Source organism: Budorcas taxicolor, chromosome 1 (genome assembly GCF_023091745.1).
Source record: "Budorcas taxicolor isolate Tak-1 chromosome 1, Takin1.1, whole genome shotgun sequence".
NCBI classification, from domain to species: domain Eukaryota; kingdom Metazoa; phylum Chordata; class Mammalia; order Artiodactyla; family Bovidae; genus Budorcas; species Budorcas taxicolor.
This window is the reverse complement of record NC_068910.1, coordinates 7,628,801-7,650,870: the sequence shown is the minus strand read 5'-3', so window position 1 is coordinate 7,650,870 and position 22,070 is coordinate 7,628,801. Positions and strand designations below refer to the sequence as shown.

The 22,070-nt window shown below is 45.8% G+C and overlaps 1 protein-coding gene across 1 annotated transcript in view; it reads left to right on the top strand.

The window, feature by feature from the left end:
* LTF (lactotransferrin) overlaps nt 1-15,658 on the top strand; it is a 30,080-nt gene extending 14,422 nt beyond the window's left edge. The window contains exons 10-17 of the mRNA XM_052639162.1: nt 1,022-1,112; nt 3,331-3,378; nt 4,102-4,257; nt 6,171-6,312; nt 10,544-10,611; nt 12,561-12,745; nt 13,869-14,058; nt 15,624-15,658. Of these exons, the coding sequence (XP_052495122.1) occupies nt 1,022-1,112; nt 3,331-3,378; nt 4,102-4,257; nt 6,171-6,312; nt 10,544-10,611; nt 12,561-12,745; nt 13,869-14,058; nt 15,624-15,658 (915 nt within the window). The remainder of the gene's footprint in view (nt 1-1,021; nt 1,113-3,330; nt 3,379-4,101; nt 4,258-6,170; nt 6,313-10,543; nt 10,612-12,560; nt 12,746-13,868; nt 14,059-15,623) is intronic.
* The last annotated feature ends 6,412 nt before the right edge of the window (nt 15,659-22,070 follow it).

The window sequence follows — 22,070 nt, the reverse complement described above, 5'->3', positions numbered from 1 at the left end:
ACTTAACAGTATATCTTGGCTATTTTCCCACGTGACATATGCTTTGAAAACACTTTAAAAAGTTATTTCAGTGACTTTCCAGGTGGTCCAGTAGTGAAGAGTCCAGGAAGGCCTGTAGGGGGCCTTGGTTTGATCACTGTTTGGGGAAGATCCCACGTGGTGCATGGTGTGGCCAAAAAAACAAAAAATATATATTTCAGAATATCTTGTATATGGATGTGGCACAATTTAGTCGTGACCCTATTCTTCTTTGTCCCCTTATTTTGATGTCATCAATAACCCTGTGCTGTGCAGCCTCGAATAGAAATCTTCATCCACATCTCCAATTACCTTCAATACAGTTGTAAAAAAGTTATTAGTTCAAAGAGGGAGTTTCACAGTCTTGCTGAATCCATGTTCCAGTGCTGGAGTCAGGGCTTGTTCGTTCTGATGGTGAGCGAATTTAATTGCTTCTGTTCACTTGCGGAATACTTTTGAGTGCAGTGCTAATGAGTGGAGACCAGACAAGACCAACCGTTCCCACCTGTCTCCTCAGAGAGGGAGGCTGGTGCAGGAGTGGTCCCAACAGTGCTCCAAGTACAGAAGGCGTTTCTGTTCCGAGTACGGGGGTAAAGACTCCACCCGCCAATGCAGGAGGCGCAGGTTCGATCCCTGGGTCAGGAGGATCCCCTTGGAGGAGGAAATGGCAACCCCCTCCAGTACTCTCGCCTGGAGATCCCATACACAGAGGAGCCTGGTGGGCTACAGTCCATGGGGTTGCAAAGAGTCGTTCACATCTTAGTGACTAAACAGCAGCAACGACTGGGCTGCCTGTTCCCGGTCTTTCCAGTGGAAGTGACAGCGTGAAAGGCATGCACGGCCGGTAGAGAATTAATAGTGCACGCGGTGTTTCCTTGGGGTGCCCAGATCAATCCTTGCTGCTTCACTGGGGCACCTGACATCCGTTCTCTTAGAGCTGTAAAGACAGGCAGGATGGGAAATAGCCTCACCGTGGTGCTGAAGATATGCTTTGTCTTGGCAGAAAGGGGAAGCGGACGCCCTGAGCTTGGATGGAGGATATATCTACACTGCCGGCAAGTGTGGCCTGGTGCCTGTCATGGCAGAGAACCGGAGTAAGTGGAGAAGAGCACCCTCTGGCTTATTCCCTCTGGGCTTCGAGGGCGGGGTGGAGAGGAGTAACCCCACTCGGTGGGTCATGCGGAGACATTAAAATGGACAGATAGGTTCAAACAGGAGAATCAGGAGAAAGAATAGATGAAAGTGGCTGTGTTACCCACATGGCCTAGTGTGGTGAGAACTGACAGAGCCCAGCTTGATTTCCTCTTTTTGATTTTAAAAAAGATTTTAGTAAGTTATAATATATATACAGAAAAGTGCACGTAAGTGTACAACTGAAGAACATTTCACACACCGGTGCATCCCCAAGCTCTAGTGCCCACAGCGAGACACAGCGGGTTCCGCAAGTCCTCTCCCGCCCACTAGCCCTCTTACCCCAGCAAGGGTAATGACTCCTGACTTCAAACGGCACAAATCGGTTCTGCCCGTCTTTGAACTTGATGTAGAAGGAGTTGCACAGCAGGTACCTTTTAAAATGTCCTTTGCTCAGCATTATATCTCGTTTTGTAGTATTCTGTTGTGACTCCACTGCAGTTACTTATTTATTCTACTGTGGGGAAGCATTTAGGTAATTTCCAATGGTTGGCTGCTGTGGATAGTGTTGCTGTGAACATCTGGGTCCTTGTCTTTTGGTGAACACATACATGCATTTCTGCTGCCTGGAACTGCTGGGATGGTCTGTTTGGATTTGCTTCTGGACTGCTGAGATTTAAAAGTTTGTGATTTCTCAGGTGGAGAAAGACAGATACCTTCTGATTTCACTCCTATGTGGGATAGTTAAAAAATAAGTGAATAAACCAAATCAAGCAAAAACAAATACGCAGATTCAGGGAACAGAGTGGTGGATAAGAAAACAGGGAAGGAGATGTGGGGGAGAGGGAAATGGGCAGTGGGGGTCAGCTGTAGGTGAGAGATGGAAACTAAAGTTTTGGCGGTGAGCACATTGCAGGTAAGGGGCTTCCCCAGTGGCGCAGTGATAAAGAATACGCCTGCCCATGCGAGAGGGTCAAGAGACATGGGTTCAGTCCCTGGGTTAGGAAGATCCCCTGAAGGAGGAAATGACAACCCACTCCAGTATTCTTGCCTGGGAAATTTCATGGACAGAGGAGCCCGGGGGGCTATAGTCCATGGGGTCACAAAGAGCACACATATACACACACACACTATAGGTATAGTACTCATAAAACTTACGTAATGTCATAAACCAGTTAAAAAATGTTTTTCCAATAGAACAACACTTACATTCAAATTATCCATCACATGAAGTGGGGGTGATGAGACCTTTTCCCAAGGAGAAGCTGATTCCGGAGTCCAAAGGCATGGATGGAGAGTGCTGCAAGGATATAAACAATTCCACTTTATCCTTCGCCTCTCCACAGGGAACCAGAGGAGGCCAGGTGCCCCCCACCTCTGACCGGTGAGGATTAGGTCGGAGTTCTTTGGTTGCAAATAATACCAACCAGTTGCCAAGTGGCTTAAACTGTTAATTGAACTGTCCAGATGTTAGCTGCAGCAGTTCCACCCCTGGGTACATCCCCAGACATGTATGAAGATGTGCAGAGAACTTAGGAGCCGTAACTCAGCTCAGTGAGTTACAGACGACAGTAATGCGATGCGAACTTAAAATCACAGTATTGGGACAAATATCATGACGTCTCTTATATGTGGCATCTAAAATATGGCACAAATGAACCTATCTACAAACAGAAATGGACTCACAGGCATACTGAACAGACTGGTAGCCAAGGGGGATGGGAGGAGGGAGAGGCATGGACTGGGAGTTTGGGGTTGGTAGATTCAAACTGTTACTTTTAGAGTGGATAAACAACAAGGCCCTGCTGTGTAGTACAGGAAACTATGTCCAGTTTCCTGGATAAACCATAATGGAAAAGAATATAAAAAGACAAATGTGTATATGCATTTAACTGAGTCACTTTGCCATACAGCAAAGATTGACACAACACTGTAAATCAACTATACTTCAGTTTAAAAAAAAGAACTTAAAAACACAGCATTGGGTTGAATTGAAAACAAAAACAAAAAAAGGAAGAAACATAGTGAAGTCTGTTTTACAATGCCATGTATTTATGTTAAAAACAAACATGTACAAAGCCATGCCAATATGCGTTTTTCAATATGTGGGCACCTTTGAAAAATAAATGAACACACTAAACAATGTGTTTAATGACATTTTGCTTCTCTTTATTCTTTCAGAATCCTCCAAATACAGTAGCCTAGATTGTGTGCTGAGACCAACGGAAGGTGAGTGCCTTGTCTTTTGGTGAACGCATACATGCATTTCTGCTGCATGGAACTGCTGGGATGGTCGGTTTGGATTTGATTCTGCACTGCTGAGATTTAAAAGTTTGTGAGGGTACATTCTTGTCCTTGGAGGAGAGGTTGGGAACTTAAAAAATAAACTCACAGAGATGCAGCCATAGAAGCTGTGAGTTCTTTCGCAGATGCCAGTCATTCAGAGATGAGAGTGGCTGGGATTCGTGTTCACATGGACCCTCACACATGGCAGAGAAATCTCAGAGTTCCTCACTGTGTCCTGAGCCCCACTGTGTCCTGGGGAAGAGGGGTGGCTCATCCCCGTCTCATACGGATGAGGAAGCAGAGCCCCAGATCTCACTCACAGCCATGGATAATACTGGGCAGATCCTGGCCGGAACCAGGGTCCCTTGTGCCAAATCCCATGCCCTGTGCACCAGCCAGCCCACCACCTTCCAGAGCTGGTGCCTCCTCAGCTTCGGTAGAGAGGGACACTTGCTGGCAGCAGAGTCTACCAGGCGTGAGCTAGCAGGAGGGGAGCTGCACCCCACTTAAGCTTAGGCTGTGTTGGTCTATTTGACAATAAGCAGTCATCTGGGGGGATCGCTGCCTGGTGATGCTTCTTAACCTTTGTGGTGGGTTGCACGCTGTGCAACAGAGTCCACGGCCCAGGCCCTGGGAGGTTAAGACTTGCTCTTCCGTTTGTCCAAGGGTACCTTGCCGTGGCAGTTGTCAAGAAAGCAAATGAGGGGCTCACTTGGAATTCTCTGAAAGGCAAGAAGTCGTGCCATACCGCCGTGGACAGGACTGCAGGCTGGAACATCCCCATGGGCCTGATCGCCAACCAGACAGGCTCCTGCGCATTTGGTAGGAGTCCTGAGGCAGTCCTGGGGGTAGGCTGGCGTCCCCTGAGAAAGTCAGGGCACGGAGGGGCGGGGATTTGCAGGCTGGCTGCGGCCCACAGGCCTCGTTTGGTGTAAGCGGTCCCCTGTGGCTGCCTCCTTCAGTTTCTTCATACATCCTGCCCCACGCCCCGTCCACCCCACACGGAGGCACAGAACTGCAGGGTCAGTCTGCCTCTCTGCTCGCTAAGAATGGATGCAGGTACTGAGAAGTTCAGAAGTCTTTTTTTTTTTTTTTCACCTCCTGGAGCTCCAGATCTAAATTCCTCCCAGGCACTGGCTCCCTAATTTGGGAAAAGCCACCTGCCTTCCTCATAAAAGGTGCCTTTTGCTACTACACAGAACTGACTTACAGAGGAAACCCAGTAAGACCTCTAGACTTCTGCCTCAGCCTCCCCCCTCCTGCCCTCCCCACTGCACACCATGCTTGCGCCTCACATAGGAGCCACACCCTACCTGCCGTGGGCATGGTGATGGGGAGGTGTGTGCCACGTTCTAGTTGTGGCCCACGTCCCGGGCAGGCCTCTGCTCGGTGGGGCCCTGCTGCATTTCGAATGGGTCTTTGCGATTCCGCCTTGGCAGGCTTTCATGTGGCTCTGCTCCTCCCCAGGAGTGCACGCTGGTGTGGCTCTTTCTGACCCCACGGCTGCCTCCAAGCTGTGGGGAGGCTGCCAGGACCATGGAGGGACACTCCCAGCATCGCCTGAGCTTGGCACGTGGTGTGGCTTTTCCAGTGGCAGAGAATGCACAAGTCAGATAAGGGGTGCTGTTTGCTCACTGGGGCAGGGCTTCCTTGTCACTTTTATTTCCTCTCTCTGTAACCTGTTTTAATCCGTGTTAACTCCTTATTGTTGTTTAGTTGCTAAGTTGTATCCAGCTCTGCGACCCCATTAACTGTAGCCCACCAGGCTCCTCTGTCCATGGGATTTCTCCAGGCAAGAATATTGGAGTGGGTTGCCATTTCCTTCTCCAGGGAATCTTCCTGACCCAGGGATCGGACCTGAGTCTCCTGCATTGGCAGGTGGATTCTTTACCACCAGAGAAGCTCCACTAACTTCTTAATATGGGCTAAATCTCATGATGAGTTGGTCCAGATTTGGTTCAGCTGCAAGGGCAGAGAACCCCCAGTAGAAGTGAATAGAGGCTTATTTCTCTCTCATGTGAGTGAAGCCCAAAGGTGGCTTGTCCAGAGCTGACAGGACAGCACCATGGTATCAGGGACCTGGCTTTCAAATATCTGGCTGTTTTGACACGTATGTGACTTCCATGCTCAAGGTCACTCACGGCTCATGTCACATCTGGCGGTCCAGCCCACGCTTCTGCTTTCCACGTGCAGAATGAAGGAAGGGAAAGAGAAGGGGCAGAACGTGTATGCCAGCTGTCTTCTGAAGATGTCAGGACACTGGCCCCCGATACTCCTGCTCATATTTCAGAAGTGAGTGCCTGGCCACGTGGCTTACTAGCCACAGTCTGATAAGGCTTATCTCTGTTTTGCCGGGTACCAGGGGCCCTGGTGAAAAGCAGGGTTCCTATTACTGAGGAAAAGGGGAGAGCAGAACCTGAACCTGGACATTTTGCAGCTTCTGATACAATGGCCACGGAGTTCATCAAGCTGAGTCCCCGGCTCGAGGCTGCGAGGATGGGACCCTTTGTACAGCCACAGACTCTCTTCTCCAGCCCCAGTCAGGTTGCCTATAGTCCCAAGTTCTTCTGAATCCTGTTGGGGCCCAGGGTGGTGGTAACTTGTTACTATGTGTTATAATGAGTGTGTTCTGTCTGCCTTGGTCAGACCAAGCCACGCCTGTCACCTGTTAGGCAGAGACCACTTAATCTTGACACAGGTAGGAAGAGCTGGCTCCCCATGTTTCTTCTCTGCAGATGAATTCTTTAGTCAGAGCTGTGCCCCTGGGGCCGACCCGAAATCCAGCCTCTGTGCACTGTGTGCCGGCGATGACCAGGGCCTGGACAAGTGTGTGCCCAACTCTAAGGAGAAGTACTATGGCTACACCGGGGCTTTCAGGTGGGTGCTGTGGCCAGGCTTCACCAGGACAGGGCCTTGGCCCTCAGCCTCCAGGGTCTTGGCACATCACATTCCTTTTAATTTTTTTTCTCTTTGTAAAATATATTTCCTTTATTTTTAATTGGAGGATGACTGCTTAACAATGTTGTGTTGATTTCTGCCATAGAAAACACAAATCAGCCGTAAGTACCAGAAGTATATGTACATCTCCTCCCTCTCTGCCCCCTGCCCCCCGAGAACACCCCTGTAGGTTATCTCTGAGCACCAAGTTGAGCTCCCTGTGTGGTACAGCGACTGACTCTCTGTTTTACACGCGGTGATGTTACATTTCAGTGCTTCTCTCTCAGTTCGTCCCACCCTCTCCTTCCCCCTGCTGTGCCCGCAAGTCTTTGGCACTGCTTTGCTAAGGGGCCTGATGTGGTCTGTTGGGGGCAGCCTGGGGATCAGCTGATGGGCGGACTGGGGAGGGCTCCCATCATCCCACGAGTGGGGACTGACCCCGGGGCTGTCTGACCTCAGCTCTGCTGGGCCCCTTCCTGTGTCCTGGAACCAAGGTCAATCTCAGTGGACCTCAGTGTCGTGTTCAGAATCAGATAGGGAGAGGTTGTGGTGTAAGTCCTTTCGGCAACTCAGTTTTATGGGGAAGAATTCTCTTTCCCGTAGGCACCACCTTCTCCCCCAGTCTAGGTAGTTATGTCTCACGTTTTCCTGCTCTGTTTGATTTTGGCCTATAGAAATGGCGGAGAAAGAGTGTTGCAGAGTTATTCTCCACTAGTGAAAAATAAACCAAAAAGTGTTTTCAGAACTCACAAATTATAAACACTTAGTGAATTACAGTATCTTTTCACAGTCCTCATTTTTTCAATCACGTTCATGCAGCTGTTACTTCTGAGTGATATGGTTGGGGGTTTGAAGGGCAGAGTTCTCCCCCATCCGTTCTTTTATCTCTATTCGCCAAGAATATATTTCACCACCAGGTGGCGTCATGTATTTAAGAAACACTGCTCAAACTGGTCTTGGAATTTTTTTTTTAATATAAATTCAGTAGCCCTCTCTTCAGTGATGGAATGATATAAAAGTAGTTTTTGCCATACTCTGAGTGACTTATTAAGTATTTCATGAATTTAGAAAAAAATTTTAAGGGGCTAAATTTTTGCACATGGAAAAGTTGTAATGTGATTCCACTCAGAAATACTGAACAACTTGTCTGATAAAAAACCATGAGGTTTTCCTTTTCAAACCTATAGTAAGGCACTATTTCACTGAAAACACATACACTTTAGAACTCCTGTTTATACTAAAAGGAAATGCTTTGTCTTTTGCTCAACTTGAAAGTTGGAACTGGAAGTTCTGTTCATCTCTGTTTCTAACATCCTCATATATTGCTCAATTTTTAAATGCCAGCCATTTTCTACTGACTTTTTATTATGAAAGAAGAAAATCTAGCCTCTGTTACTGCTCCTGTGCCTCTTCCACTCATAACCACAAGCTTCACCTCCTTTTAGTATCCGACAAGAGTATGACATATTTAGGGTTTACTTTATTATGAATGTGCAAATATTAGTCTCATATTAAATATGTGATATAATAAAATTATATTTCCCTTGCTGTACAAAGTTTTAGTTTACTCTGGAGTTGATAAGTGTCTTATTAAACTTCACTTAACTTTCTATACTGCTTTGAAAAAAGCACTCATTCATCCCTAGACCTTCCACTCGTAGCACAAATCTCCTAACATCCTGTGCATAAACAGACTGGGTGCTGCCCCAGGTGCATCATTTACCTGCGAATGTTGCATCTGAAGTTTCCACCCTCCTTCCCAATCTAGATTGGCCCTTTCTAGGCCCCCCGCACATCTGTGGTCGTGGGATTCCCCTGAATCATCATTCTGGGATTTTCCATTGTCTTACTTCCCGTTAAAGGACTTGTTTTTTGGATCCTGCATCTTTCGCTTTCTTGATTTTGTTGCGACAGAACATATCTTCTTGAGGAAGAGTGAATAGGAGTTGCTGGTTTTTGAGTATTTACATGTTTAAAAACATCTTTAGTCCACCCTTGAAGGGATTTATAGTTTGAATAACTAAATGTAGGCTAGAAAAAATTTTCCTAGGAATTTTGGCAGGATTTCCACATCTGGGAAATGGCAGCATTAACTGGTTTGACCAACGGTCCCACGAAAAACAAGGAAAAGTGTTGGACTCAGCACAAACACACACACAGACATGTTCCTAAGAGCATTGAATAGCTGACAAAGTAACAAGGGATTATTAGACTAAAATCTAAGGCAAATAGGGATTGAGGGAGCTAAGTGGAGCCACTTTGTCGTGAGGACAGTTATCGACTCTGACAAACTTACACTCAGAGTTTACATACATCTTTAGGGTAGCTTCCCCTCCACTCCCATAGGGCTTCAAGTTGCCTAGATGCGGAGGAAAATACACACCATCCCTGAAAAAGTGAAACCATGGCCAGCTCTTACATGAATTTGCAGCTCCAACTTGTGTCTCTTAGGATGGTTCAGAAATTCTCAACTCATAATTCCAAAAAAAGTGACCCTAGACTAGCGAGATCACTCCTCTAGGAACCTGTCTGGAAGACAGAATCTTCAGGTTAGGCCTCAAAGACTGCTCAGAAATACTCTTTGAATAATAATGAGCCAGACACAGTAAAAACAGTAACTATAACATTGTTAAGCAAACATACAGGGAATAAGTTGCCAGAAGTGGAAAACAGAAGAATCAGCAGGTTAGTGTTCTTAAAAGGAATAAATAGAACTTCTAGGAAGGAAAAATAGTACAGCAATTGAAGTTAGCTATGCAGCTGACCAATTTAACAGATTAAACATAGCTAAAAAGAGAAGTAGTGATGTGGAAAGTATATGAAAAAATTATGTAGAATGTAACATAGAAAGAAAATAAGCAAATTTAGAAATTTAAGAGCATCAATCCATTGTCTTCTAAATCTAAAGTTTCTGATGAGAAAGCTGATAGCGGTTTTTGATCCCTGCTGCTGCTGCTGCTGCTAAGTCGCTTCAGTCGTGTCCGACTCTCTGTGACCCCATAGACGGCAGCCCACCAGGCTCCCCCATCTCTGGGATTCTCCAGGCAAGAACACTGGAGTGGGTTGCCATTTCCTTCTCCAATGCAGGAAAGTGAAAAGTGAAAGTGAAAATTCTCAGTTGTGTCTGACTCCTAGTGACCCCATGGACTACAGCCCATGAGGCTCCTCCCTCCATGCGATTTTTCAGGCAAGAGTACTGGAGTGGATTGCCATTGCTTCCCTAATTCTTTGTATATGACATTTTTTTCTTTTTGAGAAGAAAATTGTTTTTAAGTTTTTAGCAGTTTATTTTTGGCTTCCTAGTTCTGAGAGAGAAGTTTTAGAAAGCTCATGAGATGTTTTAGTAAACAGATCTACACAAAGAATATTTTTTTGAAGCGTAAATAAATCAGACATATTTGATGCATATTTATCTCTAAATTTCAGAGATTAAACAATGAATGAAAAACACTCTTTAGGAAAAATGAGTTCGGGGTTTCAGCCAGTGTAAAATGTTTTGAAAGTTATTTTCTTGAAAAGTTTTTGATTTTAAAAAATAAAAGAAATAAGCAATAGTTGTAAAAATTATTTTTAAATCTCCCTCCAGTGTTCTGAAACTTCAAGAGGTTATATGTGTGGGTCTTCTTTTAAGCCATTGGATGGCACGTGTGTATTTACGCTGCATGTATATCGGCTCTATTTAGTCCTCCTGTTCTCAGCTACTTTCAGTGGTACCTAGTACTGCTAATTGTTGAGTCTTTCTGGAGTTCTGCTGTGCACATCAGCTTTCTCCCTGGGTGTTCCCCACCCAAGTTGGACACTTGGGCATCCAATTTATGTCAGTTTTCTTTGCTCTGTTGGGTCAATTACCGTTCATCCATTCGATCTTTGACTTCCAAATGACATTGTTATCTTCCCTCTTTCCCTCTTGCCTTCCTCTCACTCATGGATTTGTGGCTTAAAAACAGAAAATCTCATTCGTGCCATGTTATTGGCATTTTACAAGGAGGGAGGGTACTTAGAAGTCTTTGAGCTACTGTTTTAAACTCTAAAAGTTCCTGGACGTATTTGTCTTTATTTTTTCTATGTTTACTTCCACGTTGCAGGTTTTGGAATGTGTATCATAAATAGCTATGAAAATTCTAATAGTCTTTCCTCTCTGGCAATGTTTTTATTCTCTGGAACAATTTAGGTGCCTGGCTGAGGACGTTGGGGACGTTGCATTTGTGAAAAACGACACAGTCTGGGAGAACACGAATGGTAGGTGAAGGTGTTGTCCTTTCCCCTGCAGAGCACAATCTCTGCCGTCACAACATAGCCTACTGTTGTGGCAGCCCCCGCGCGGGTTGGAAAAGAATTTCCTGACGCAAAGTGTTTCAGCGAGGAGTGACTTTATAAGAACAAGGAGCAGAGATAATGTGCTGCAGGCACAGTGGGCCAACCTCCTGACCAGGGATGGTCGACCGAACGCTGTTAGAACAGCAGCCAGGCTCAAGGGAGAGCCGACTCTTTCCTGGGTTAGTAGCCAGTTTTTATAACCTCAAGACGAAAATTGCTGCTGGAAGGGTGGATTAGGCGATTGGTTAGGGCGCTAGAGGGTGAGTACCAGGGTAGGCAATTTTTCCTGTTAATAATATGGGGTCAGGAAACTGGTCGGTAAGGATCAGGTGGGCTTTTGGCAATGGTTACTATGGGGCTCCGTCAGTTCCAGAGGTGCCCTTGACTCTGGGCCACAGAAGCATGCCATCTGCCTGTCTCAGCTGATCAGAAGTTGAAGGTGAATGATACTAAAAAAAAAAAAAATTTGAACATATGCAAGTAAAAATTTCCCCTTTTTTAGAAGGAAGGAGAAGCCTTCATTCAGCCCCTATGAGCTCTCAGTGGGGAGACTCCTTGGAGAGTGAATGAGGGCAAAATCACAGGCGGATGATCAAGCAGAAGATCCGCCAGCCAGTAGAGAAGTAGCCACTCTGTCTTCTGACCTCTGGGGAAAATAATAATGATAAATTCAAGACTCTCCGCAGTTTGCTTCGTTCTAAACTGCACCTTTGTGCTCACCTCCCATCAGCCTCTCCACCCAGAGGGAACTACCACTTCCTCCCCTGGAGAAGGACCTGCCTCAGCTTTCCACCTCCCTCCCGCAGTGACAGCTACAGTCCTAGGCTCTGCTTCCTCAAGTCCCTGGGGAGAGTGACTGAGTCCAGACATGTAAATTTGGGGATGATCTGAGTATCAGATAGACAAAGCCAAGAGGTTGGAGGAAGTATTTTCTTGAGGGGAGAGGGCAAAAGGAGAGAAGCAGCCAGCCGTGTGACCGCGGAAGCCGTATTTGCATACACACAGGCGATTTGCATACACACAGGCGGGCCTGCACACAACTGTATTTCGAATTCAGGAACCTTGAATCTAAGTGATCTCCAGAGCTCAGATGAGTATAGTTTTAAGCTGCTCTGGGATTTTGCAACTGTATTTTATTGAAATTGATTTAAATATATTGGATAAACCCATAAGAGAAGTTCCTATCCTTCTTCTAGTTACATTAAGAGCGTTGGAATACGAAAGAAAACATTTTCTTCTTGAACACAAACCAGCACTTCTATTTCTGGAACTTGCTGGAAAATATGGATTTTTCATATTTTTATAATACACAGTCCAATGCAACAGCTTTATGGAGATATAACTTATATACTGTAAAATCCACCCATTCGGACTCTCTGATTCAGTGATCTCCAGCACATTCACAGAGTGGTGCAGTTGCCAACAAAATCCAATTGGAGAACGTTCACAAAACCCCTTTAAAAAGCTCTGCTCCTGTTAGCAGTCCCTTCCCCACACCCCCCAGAGCTGGCAACCACCAATTCAATTTCTGTCTCCAAAAAATAGATTTGCCTATTGTGGGCATTTCACAGAAATGGAATCCTACGATAAGTGGCCTTCTGTGACTGGTTTGTCTTAACTTTGCATCCTGTTTTCATCCGCGTGGTAGCATGCGTCAGAACCTGGCTCCTTCTTGTTGCTGAGTAAGACTCCATCGTGAGCATATAGTGCTGGTATTTGATACACTTGAAGTCTGTATAACTTGAGGAGCTTTATTTGTTCTCCTTCACGTGCGTGCATTTCAAGAGGCCGGGGGGTGGTCACAGCCCCAGAAAGGAGGCTTTGACTCAGCCGGGCAGCCGTGGCTGATGCAGCCTTCTCTCTGTCTCCAGGAGAGAGCTCTGCAGACTGGGCTAAGAACTTGAATCGCGAGGACTTCAGGTTGCTCTGCCTCGATGGCACCACGAAGCCTGTGACGGAGGCTCAGAGCTGCTACCTGGCGGTGGCCCCGAATCACGCTGTGGTGTCTCGGAGCGATAGGGCAGCACACGTGGAACAGGTGCTGCTCCACCAGCAGGTAAGGATCACAGGGCCTCCTGCCTGTGCTTACCTGCAGGGGCTCCCCTCAGGTGGGCAACCACAGAGCTCAGCGGATCCGCTCATCTCCAGCCATTCTTCCTCGTGCCCCAGCTTGAGGCTGGAGATGACAGTGTTTGTCCACACTGTTGGCCTGCCCCGAGTCTCAGGCCCCTGGACATGTGCTCACTGCCCAGCCAGGAGAGGCTGTCTCTCCTTGAGCCTCCTGTTGTTCTTCTGGCAAATGAGGGAGGCGACTGAGCCTTCCTTTCACAGCCAGGTAGAGAGTTGAGTTTCTTCTGCTGATGTCTCCAGAGCCTGGGCTGGCTGGGCAATGTTCTCTGACAAGGCCCCTGCATTTGTAATCTCTAAAAACAGCTGACCCAGAACCTCTATAGATTTAAGGCTATCTGTGTGAAGATTTCTTTCTATTTGAAAGACATCCTATAATTTCCTTAAAGTCTGGGATTTTTCTATTAGCTTGTCTAGTTCTGTGTTAAAACGGCATGTTTTTTTCTAGATGAGCTTTAAAGACAGTGACCCTAGGATGTAAAAATAAGCCCAATTACTAGCATGCCTGGAGCTCCCACTATGCATAGTCACAGGTGCTGATAAGAGGTCTGCCACTGTGAAGGTGCTTGGTCCTTGCAGCTCACCTCTGGAGGAGCCCTGGGCACAAAGGAGGAACCATGGTTGGGGGAGGCCAGGTGACCCGCCCAAGGCAATGACCTGGTCTGTGGCAGAGAGGATTTCCCGTGCAGACTGCCCCTCTGGGAGAGCTGGCCTATTAGAATGCTAGAGGTGATTAACCTTGAGGATGGATCTCAAACTCCTCCTCTGGTACCCAGTCACCCATAAGAAGTTCTGAGGGCAGAAGCCACAGATTTAAGGAGCAAGGCAAGATGGTGGGAGGTGAGATCAGAAGTGGTGAGGTGCCTGGGCGCTGGCCTGGGGCCTGGAGCAGGGGAAGGCTCAGCCAGGGCAGTGGATCGATTCTAGAACTTGGCTCCTTTTGCCCCACGGTCTTTGGGCAGCTGATCCTGCACAGCAGAAATTGCCTCCCAAGTCCATAATCTCTCTTCTTTTCCTCAGCTGGTCTCTTACTGTCTGCCCTTCTGACATAGGCTCTGTTCGGGAAAAATGGAAAAAACTGCCCGGACAAGTTTTGTTTGTTCAAATCTGAAACCAAAGACCTTCTGTTCAATGACAACACTGAGTGTCTGGCCAAACTTGGAGGCAGACCAACGTATGAAAAATACTTGGGGACAGAGTATGTCACGGCCATTGCCAACCTGAAAAAATGCTCAACCTCCCGTAAGTGGAATATAAATAACATCACTGAGAAACCGTCTTGCATGAAGGTCAAAGTTGGAGGGTCAAACATTTTAGGGGTGATGTGGGTTTAAAAACGTTAAGGCAATACAATGTCTCTGTACCTCAGAGATGGAGATGGCGAAGGACAGGGAGGCCTGGCGTGCTGTAGTCCATGGGGTTGCAAAGAGTTGGACACGACTGAGCGACTGAACAACAAATACCTCAGGAAATTATGCTCTCATTGATGAAGTGAAAGAATTAGAGAATAAAATAAAGCAGTAGATAATATGCTAAATTTTTATAATGCTGATAGCAATTGTAAATATATTTATGCATGTAAATATATCTATGTTCGTAAATAGATGTATGTATGTATACACATGGGCTTCCCAGGTGGTGCTAGTGGTAAAGAACCTGCCTTCCAATGCATATAAACATATGTACACGTGTCTATACATATATATTGAGAAATGGCAAATTCTGATTTCTAGGCAGTTACCATAAACAGTAACCATAAAGAGAATACAAATTCTCATAAACCATTTTAGCCAGGAAAATGTATTGACAACAATTTAAAAACGTTTAGAAGACATAGCAGAGTGTTGTCAGGCTCCAGGCAATAATTCCCAAATCTCAGTGAGTTCTACCTCCTCTCTGCACTGGAGTCATCCGGGTTCCTGTCTCTGGTCCCTCCCCAGGGGTGTTGGAGGCATTGGTGGGGCTTGTGTGGTGGTCCAGGGGGAGGGGGAAAGCTGGGAATCTCTACATCAGTGGTTCTCAACTGAGGATGATTTTGTCCCTGAGGCATTTGGCAATGCCAGGAAGTATTTTTAATTCTGATGACTTGGGGTGGGGTGCTGCTGGCATCTGTGGGTAGAAGCAAGGATGTTTCTACACAAAGCACAGAACAGCCTTCACAATGCAGAGTTCCCCAGCCCCAAATGTCAGTAGTGCCAAGGCTGAGAAACCCTGCTGTATCCACAGGTATCTCGGGAATCGTGATGCAGGTGGATCTAGGGCCACACTCAGAACCCTGCTGCAGGGCTACTCTCAGAGCAGCCGCTCAGGACTGCACAGATCATGCGCCTCTGCAGGGCAGGCTCCTCTGTCTGTGCTGAATCCCCAGCACTTAGCAGAGACTCGTACAAAGCAGGTGCTCAGGAGGCATTCATGGATGAATGAGTGAGTGCCGAGGTCGACACTATTGCAGGCAGATTTGCATGAAGATGATTGGTTGCTCGCAAAAGAAATTCGAGGACCATGTGAACTTGAGAGTGTAACAGCTGATTCACCTGGAGACAAGTGGGTGGGGGTCGTGTCACTCAGGCCAGAGCAGGAAATCTCAAAACTCAACGAGGACCAGAGCTTCTGTGTGCTCCCTTGGGCCCTGCTGCTCTTAGCAGGAGGGGTCATTGGGAAATATGGGGATGGCAAGTTTTGACCTACAGTGGGGAAGGAGGGCAGAGGATAGTCTGTTTTAGTGTCTTGTTTGATTGATGCATTGATTCCAAGGGAAAAAAAAAAGGAATCCTTTTCTGAATCTCTGGCTTTGTTGTGTCGCACAGCGCTTCTGGAAGCCTGCGCGTTCCTGACGAGGTAAAGCCTGCAAAGAAGCTAGCCTGCCTCCCCGGGCCTCAGCTCCTCCCTGCTCTCAGCCCCAGTCTCCAGGCGCGAGGGACCTTCCTCTCCCTTCCTGAAGTCGGATTTTTGCCAAGCTCATCAGTATTCACAATTCCCTGCTGTCATCTTAGCAAGAAATAAAATTAGAAATGCTGTTGATTTTTCATTCCCTATAAAATGCCAATTATCTTCTCTCGAATGTTCTACTGAAATCGTGTCTGACAAAATACCTGCCCAGTGGAACCTTTCCTTCCCTGTTTTCCAGGTCACACCTGCCTCCCACTTTCCTGCAGTTTTGTGTTTGGTGTCTGATGGTCTGGAATCTAAGGTCGGGCCAAGAAACTCTTTTCCTCTAGAGAACATGGTTGGTCAGTTACATAGTTGTCTGTGTGAGTGTAGGTTTGAGTGTGTATGTGCATATATGTTTGTTTCTAAGGTGGGGAAGAAATAGAGAGTAGGAATCAAGTGATCAGTGGAAGAAAGTGGGTGCCAAGAAGGTTTATGAGTATTTGGTATTTTAAGTAAATAGCATCAGGTGTAATACATGTACAAATATAGACAACCAGGGGAAAATGTGGAATACATTGGGCCCTCCATGTCCCTGGGTTACACATCCTTGAATTCAACCAACAGAGGACTGAAAATATTTGAAAAATTTCAGAAAGTTCCAGAATGTAAAACTTGAATTTGCCATGTGCTGCCAACTATTTACATATAGTTTACATTGTATTAGGTGTTGTAAGTAGCCTAGAGTTGATTTAAAATGTATAGGAGGGAAAAAAAAGATAAAATGTTCAGGAGGATATGCATAGGTTGTATGCAAATACTACATCATTTTACATAGGGACTGAGCATCCTTGGATTTGTCCTGGAACCAATCCCTGGGTTACTGAGGTACAAGGGAAAACTAACTGTGCATAACTGTGCATTTATCCCTTGGCTTTGTTGGTCCTCGTTCTCCAGTTAACCTCTAGTCATCGGTTTATTCCTACTTTTCTCAGCCAAGCTTTTTCAAGTGCTGTCAGAGAGGGCTGCCTTCACTTCCTTCAGCAAGTCGGGTGGGTGGTTGGGTCATTCTCTCTTCACCTCACTGTAATTTGATTCTAACCTATTCACTCCCTTGAAGTGAATAAGAATTCTGGAATAAGACAGACGCTTAGTAGGGTTCCCATCTCTTCCCCCAAGCCCCGTACATCTCTGATCCTGTGGACCACGTGTTTCTTGAAGCCCTGTTTCCTGATCTTCCTTGCTGCTCCTCCTCCTTCCTTTCTCTGCCTTTAACATTTTTTAAAGTTTATTTTTAAAATTTATTCTTCTTCTTCTGTTCGTTGTACTGGGTCTTCATTTCTGGAAGGACTTTTCTCTAGTTGTTGTGACAGGCTTCTCACTGCAGTGGCTTCTCTTGTTGCGGAGCATGGACTCCAGGGCTCATGGGTATCAGTAGATAACTTAAGTGGAATGAAAGGCCCATGAAATCCCCTTTTCTGGCTGAAATAAAGTTTAAAGTCTAACATCACTGTATCCATTGAAAGTGAAAGTTGGTCAGTCATGTCTGACTCTTTGCGACTCCATGGACTATAGTCCTTGGAATTCTCCAGGCCAGAATACTGGAGTGGGCAGCTTTTCCCTTCTCCAGGGGATCTTCCCAACCCAGGAACTGAACTGAGATCTCCTGCATTGCAGGCAGATTCTTTACCAACTGAGCTATCAGGGAAGCCCCTGTATCCATTAGCTCATGCTAAGTTATGTCAACATCCCAGTGCCTTACATAACAAAGCCACATTCATGGGTCATGGGTCACATTCATGCCTGTCATGAGTCATCAGAGACCGCACTCTGACCGCACCTGGGTCTCTTTATTCTGAGACCCAGGCTGAACCAGCAGCTCCCACCTGGGGTGTGTTGGCCTATAAACAGGGGAAAATAAAAGGGTTGGAGGCACAACACAGTAACTCTTAAAGCTTCCTCCTGGGAGAGGCCATATAATTTCCATGATTTCATCACCCCAAAACAAGTCAGGAGGTCACAGCATCACTGTGTGTGTGGGGGGGAGGGGTCTTTGGTCTCACATCCTTTCACTCTGACCCTGAATTGAGTGTGAACTCTGTTTGGTGTCCCTGGTTTTACTTTCTGAAACGCCCAAGTTCCTTAAAATCTTCTAGGAAAGCACATGGCCTTGCATTCTGCATGGTTCCCACTCTAAGCTTTTTTCTGCCTGACACAGATATTAATGACCATCAATTGTAATACATTTTAGCACATTCCACTTCAGACTGTACTGAATTAGTGTTTCCTCAGTTTTTTGGAAAATATTCTCATGTATAGTTAACCCATGCAGACTATTCACGGAGGCTAATTATTTACTCACTTCAAACTCACCACTAATTCCTCAGAAAGACAACAGTTTGCAGCATCTGTAACATCTGTTTACTCATCAAAAGCCAAGGAAAGCCATTCAGAACCATCTGCCTTGTGTTCTGACCACGGATATTGGTCCCAGTGTCTTCAGCTCTGTAAGCAAGAATTGTCAATGAAAGGTTAACAGTCTTTTCAGAAATTTTAAATATTTATTTATTTTGGGCTGTGCTCAGTCTTAGTCGCTGCATGGGCTTTTCCCTAGTTGCGGTGTTTGGGCTTCTCACTGTGGTGGCCTCATCCATTGTATATCATGGGCTCTAGGGCATGAGAACTTTAGAAGTTGCAGTTCCCTGGCTCTAGAGCACAGACTCAGTACTTGGGGTGCAGAGGCTTAGTTACTCTGTGGCACGTGGGAGCTTCCCAGATGACGGATTGAATTTGTGTCCTCTACACTGGCAGGCGGATTCTTTACCACTGAGCTACCCAGGAAGCCCTAACAGTCTTAAATAAGTTAATTTTCTCTGGACACATTTGTTTGCAGTTGCAATCAAATGAGTTCTTTAATTCAACATAGTTAAAAGGCTTTTTTTCTTGGTTAACAAATGAGCTATTTAGAAACTTATTTTGCTTGTAGCCTTATTTATTTTTTGTTCTGAAGAAAAAAAAATTTTCTTTTCTTTTTTTTTTTTTTTGGTTTTGGCTGGACTGTACAGCTTGTTGAAGTTTAATTCCTTGACCAGGAATTGATTCTGGGCCCATAGCAGTGAAAGAGCCAAGTCCTAACCACTGAATTGCCAGGGAATTCCCTTGAAGAAATTCCGTTGTGTTGAGATATTTCACTTTAAAATTTCTAAATTTCCTGATCTTTTTTTTTTCTCTCTGAGTTTGGAATAGTGCAATGAATGCTTAGGCTGGAAATATCAACACATGTATTCTTTTAGCACAATGACAGTTTCACTGTGTAATAAATACACTGCTTTGTCATCTAATTTGATAACAAAATAATCCACAATCCATAGTGACACTTGAAGTTCACTTTTCTCTTCGCTTATTTTTGACATGTTGGATGTGAACTGGTAATAAAAAGAAACTGTCTACTGAAAACATTTTCTGAAAATTTACATTGTGTGTAAAGAGAAACTGTTTTCTCTACTGACAACTTTTTAAATATTGAAATATAGTTGATTTATGATGTGTCAAATTTCTATTGTACAGCAAGGTGATTCAGTTGTATATATATATGTACATTATTTTACAAATATTTTTCCATTGTGGTTTATCACAGGAGTTTGAATATAGTTCCCTGTGCTATACAGTAGGGCCTTGTTTATCCATTCTATAGATAATAGTTTATATCTGCTAATCCCAAACTCCCAATTCATCCCTGCCACAACACCCTTGCCACTGGCAACCACAAGTCTGTTCTGTATGCATGTGTCTACTCAAACCATTTTGGATACTAAATATGTGGGTTTCTTACACCAAACAATTCTCTCATTCTCTGTGGACACAACTGGGTTTCCTGAAAGTCATTTCAATTCTGACACTAACCACTTAGAGTTCACCACAGGTTAAAGGCCCAGGCCCACCAGACTGCCCTCTTCCCTTAGATGCCAATCACAAGTAGTGGGTTCCCAGGTTACATATACTTTTGACCAACTTGGCTATAAACCGAGGGCTCCCACAACTTCCTCCTTACCTTTGATAATTTGCTATAATGACTCACAGAATTCAGGGGAACACTTCACTTATTGTTTCCTATTTATGTTAAAGGAGCATATAAAAGGTACAGAATAGCCAGATAAAGAGGTACATAGGCTAAGGACTGGGAGGCCCTAGAGCATAGGCGCTTCTGTCCCTGTGGAGTTGGAGTATGCCTCTCTTCCAGCACATGAATGCGGTCACTAACCAAGAAGCTCCCTGCACACCGCAGTGTAGGGTTTGTATGGAAGTTTTGTAACATACACACAATTGATTAAGCCATTTACCTCTGGTGATTATCCAGCCACTCTGCCATCCCTGGAGGTTGGGAAGTAGAGCTGAAAGATCCAATCCTCTAATTACAAGTTGGTGCTGGGAACCAGCTCCCACCCTGAACTTACATAGGAAAGCAGCAAAAGTTACTTCACCAGCATATGCTCAGGTCTGACTGAAACTCAGGCATAAAGTTTATCATGAATAACAAAAGACACGCTTATCACCCCACCAGTCTAGGCTGAAGATTGCATGTACATGTCATATTGTATTGTACGTGTGCATGTACATGTCATTGCCGTATCACATCATCCGTCTGCTACTTGTAGTGCTGTTGAATCATAACCACCTGACTGTGTTTTGCAACGCACCAAGGGGCAGCAGGAAGCCATGAGTTCCAGAAACCATCTCACAACCACTGGACTCAGCCATTACAGTGCAAAAAAAGCCCACTAGCAATACATATTTACAATGCCAATTAAACTTTGTTAATGGACACTTAAGTCTTTATTTCATATGACTTTCACATGCCATGAAATAGTCTTTTGACTTTTCCCCAACTATTAAAAAATAAGGTAAAAGCCATTCTTTGTCCAGGTGCCCTGCCAAACAAAACGACAGGTGGTAGGCTGGGTTTGTTCCAAGGCTTGTGGTTTGCCAGTTCCTTTGGATGCCGCCCTTTGTCCTCTGGTAGGAACATCCCTGGCCCTTTCCATCTACTCTCGCAAGTTAGGCTCTGCCCCTGCCCAGCAGGACAAGTTCCTGGAGGAGCTCGACAAGCACAACAACGACGACTCTTGTTTCCACTGCACCACGTGTCGAAAGGGCCTAGAGCTGCTCTGGGGCAGCGATTTAGCCACCACGCCGATACCTCCAGCGCGGTGCTGCAGCGCTTGGTCAGTGCTATTCGGATCATCTGTACCGCGCAGGAGTCCACGTGGCTGGCAGTGCTTGCGCCTGCGCCTGCGCAGTCCTTCCGTGGAGGGCTGCGCGGCAGAGGGCCTGAAGGTTACCGCGAGGGTTAGAAGGTTCTCGCGAGGCCTCAAAAGTTCTCTGGCGGCCTCGAAGATTCTGTCAAGGGCTCGAACGTTCCCTGGAGGGCTCCAAAGTTTTCCCTCGGGCTGCTTTCCTTGTTTTGCGGGTTTAATTTGAGGGAAAAGCCGCTACCATGTGGTGCGAGGAGCTTCCTGTCAGGAGGAGCGTCGTGTATTCTTAAGTCGGGAGACAGACTGAGGCTGTGTAATTCTCTCTCAGGGAGCTAGCTGTTACCCTTAGCGTATTTGGACTAGTTTAGCGCCGCATTGTTTCCAGAAATAATTACAAGTCAGTCCTGAGTGGGAAAGAAGTGGCCTGTGAGCGGGACATCTAGAGCCCGGGCCCAGCTCTGCTGCTGTGTGGCTGTGCGACCTCAGGTAAGTCCCTTAGCTGCTCTTGCCTCGGCTTTATTTCTGGGTGAAATGAGGGGCTGGGCCTTGTTCTCTATGACTGTCGAACAGATTGAGTCTCACCCCAGTCATGAGGGACCAGAAAGGAGATTTTTAAAGTTTGTCCTGGGGGAGGATATCATACTTTTTTCTTTGTTTTTACCTGTGGTGGTCTGTGTGCAGGCTAGAAAAGAATTTCTGGAAAGGCAGAATGAGAGGTGAATACAGTTTATTAGAGTGCACTCTTATTAAATAGAGTGTGTCTGATAGACAAAGCAGGCAGGATCAGGGAAGAAATGACAACGAACACGCGTCATCTGCCTGTCTTTTCTAGCCGGGGAACAAGGAAGGGAATGGGATAGAAATCTTGCTGTCATTTACTAATTAGGTACCATATGTATGCTTTCCTTTTCGGGGGAGAAGAACAGGACAAATACCCTTCCTAATATGGGGTTAGGAAAGGGACGAGCTATGCTCCCCAGGATGGCCCAAAAATTGCAACAGTTGCGACATGGGTGGAAGGGCGATAAGGGTCTGATGCTTTCTGTTTCTGCCTTCTGAGGCCCTTCGAGCTCAGCTTGTTCTTTTGTCCTCTGGCCACTATATTATCCAGACAATATTAGAGTTAGTTTTCTG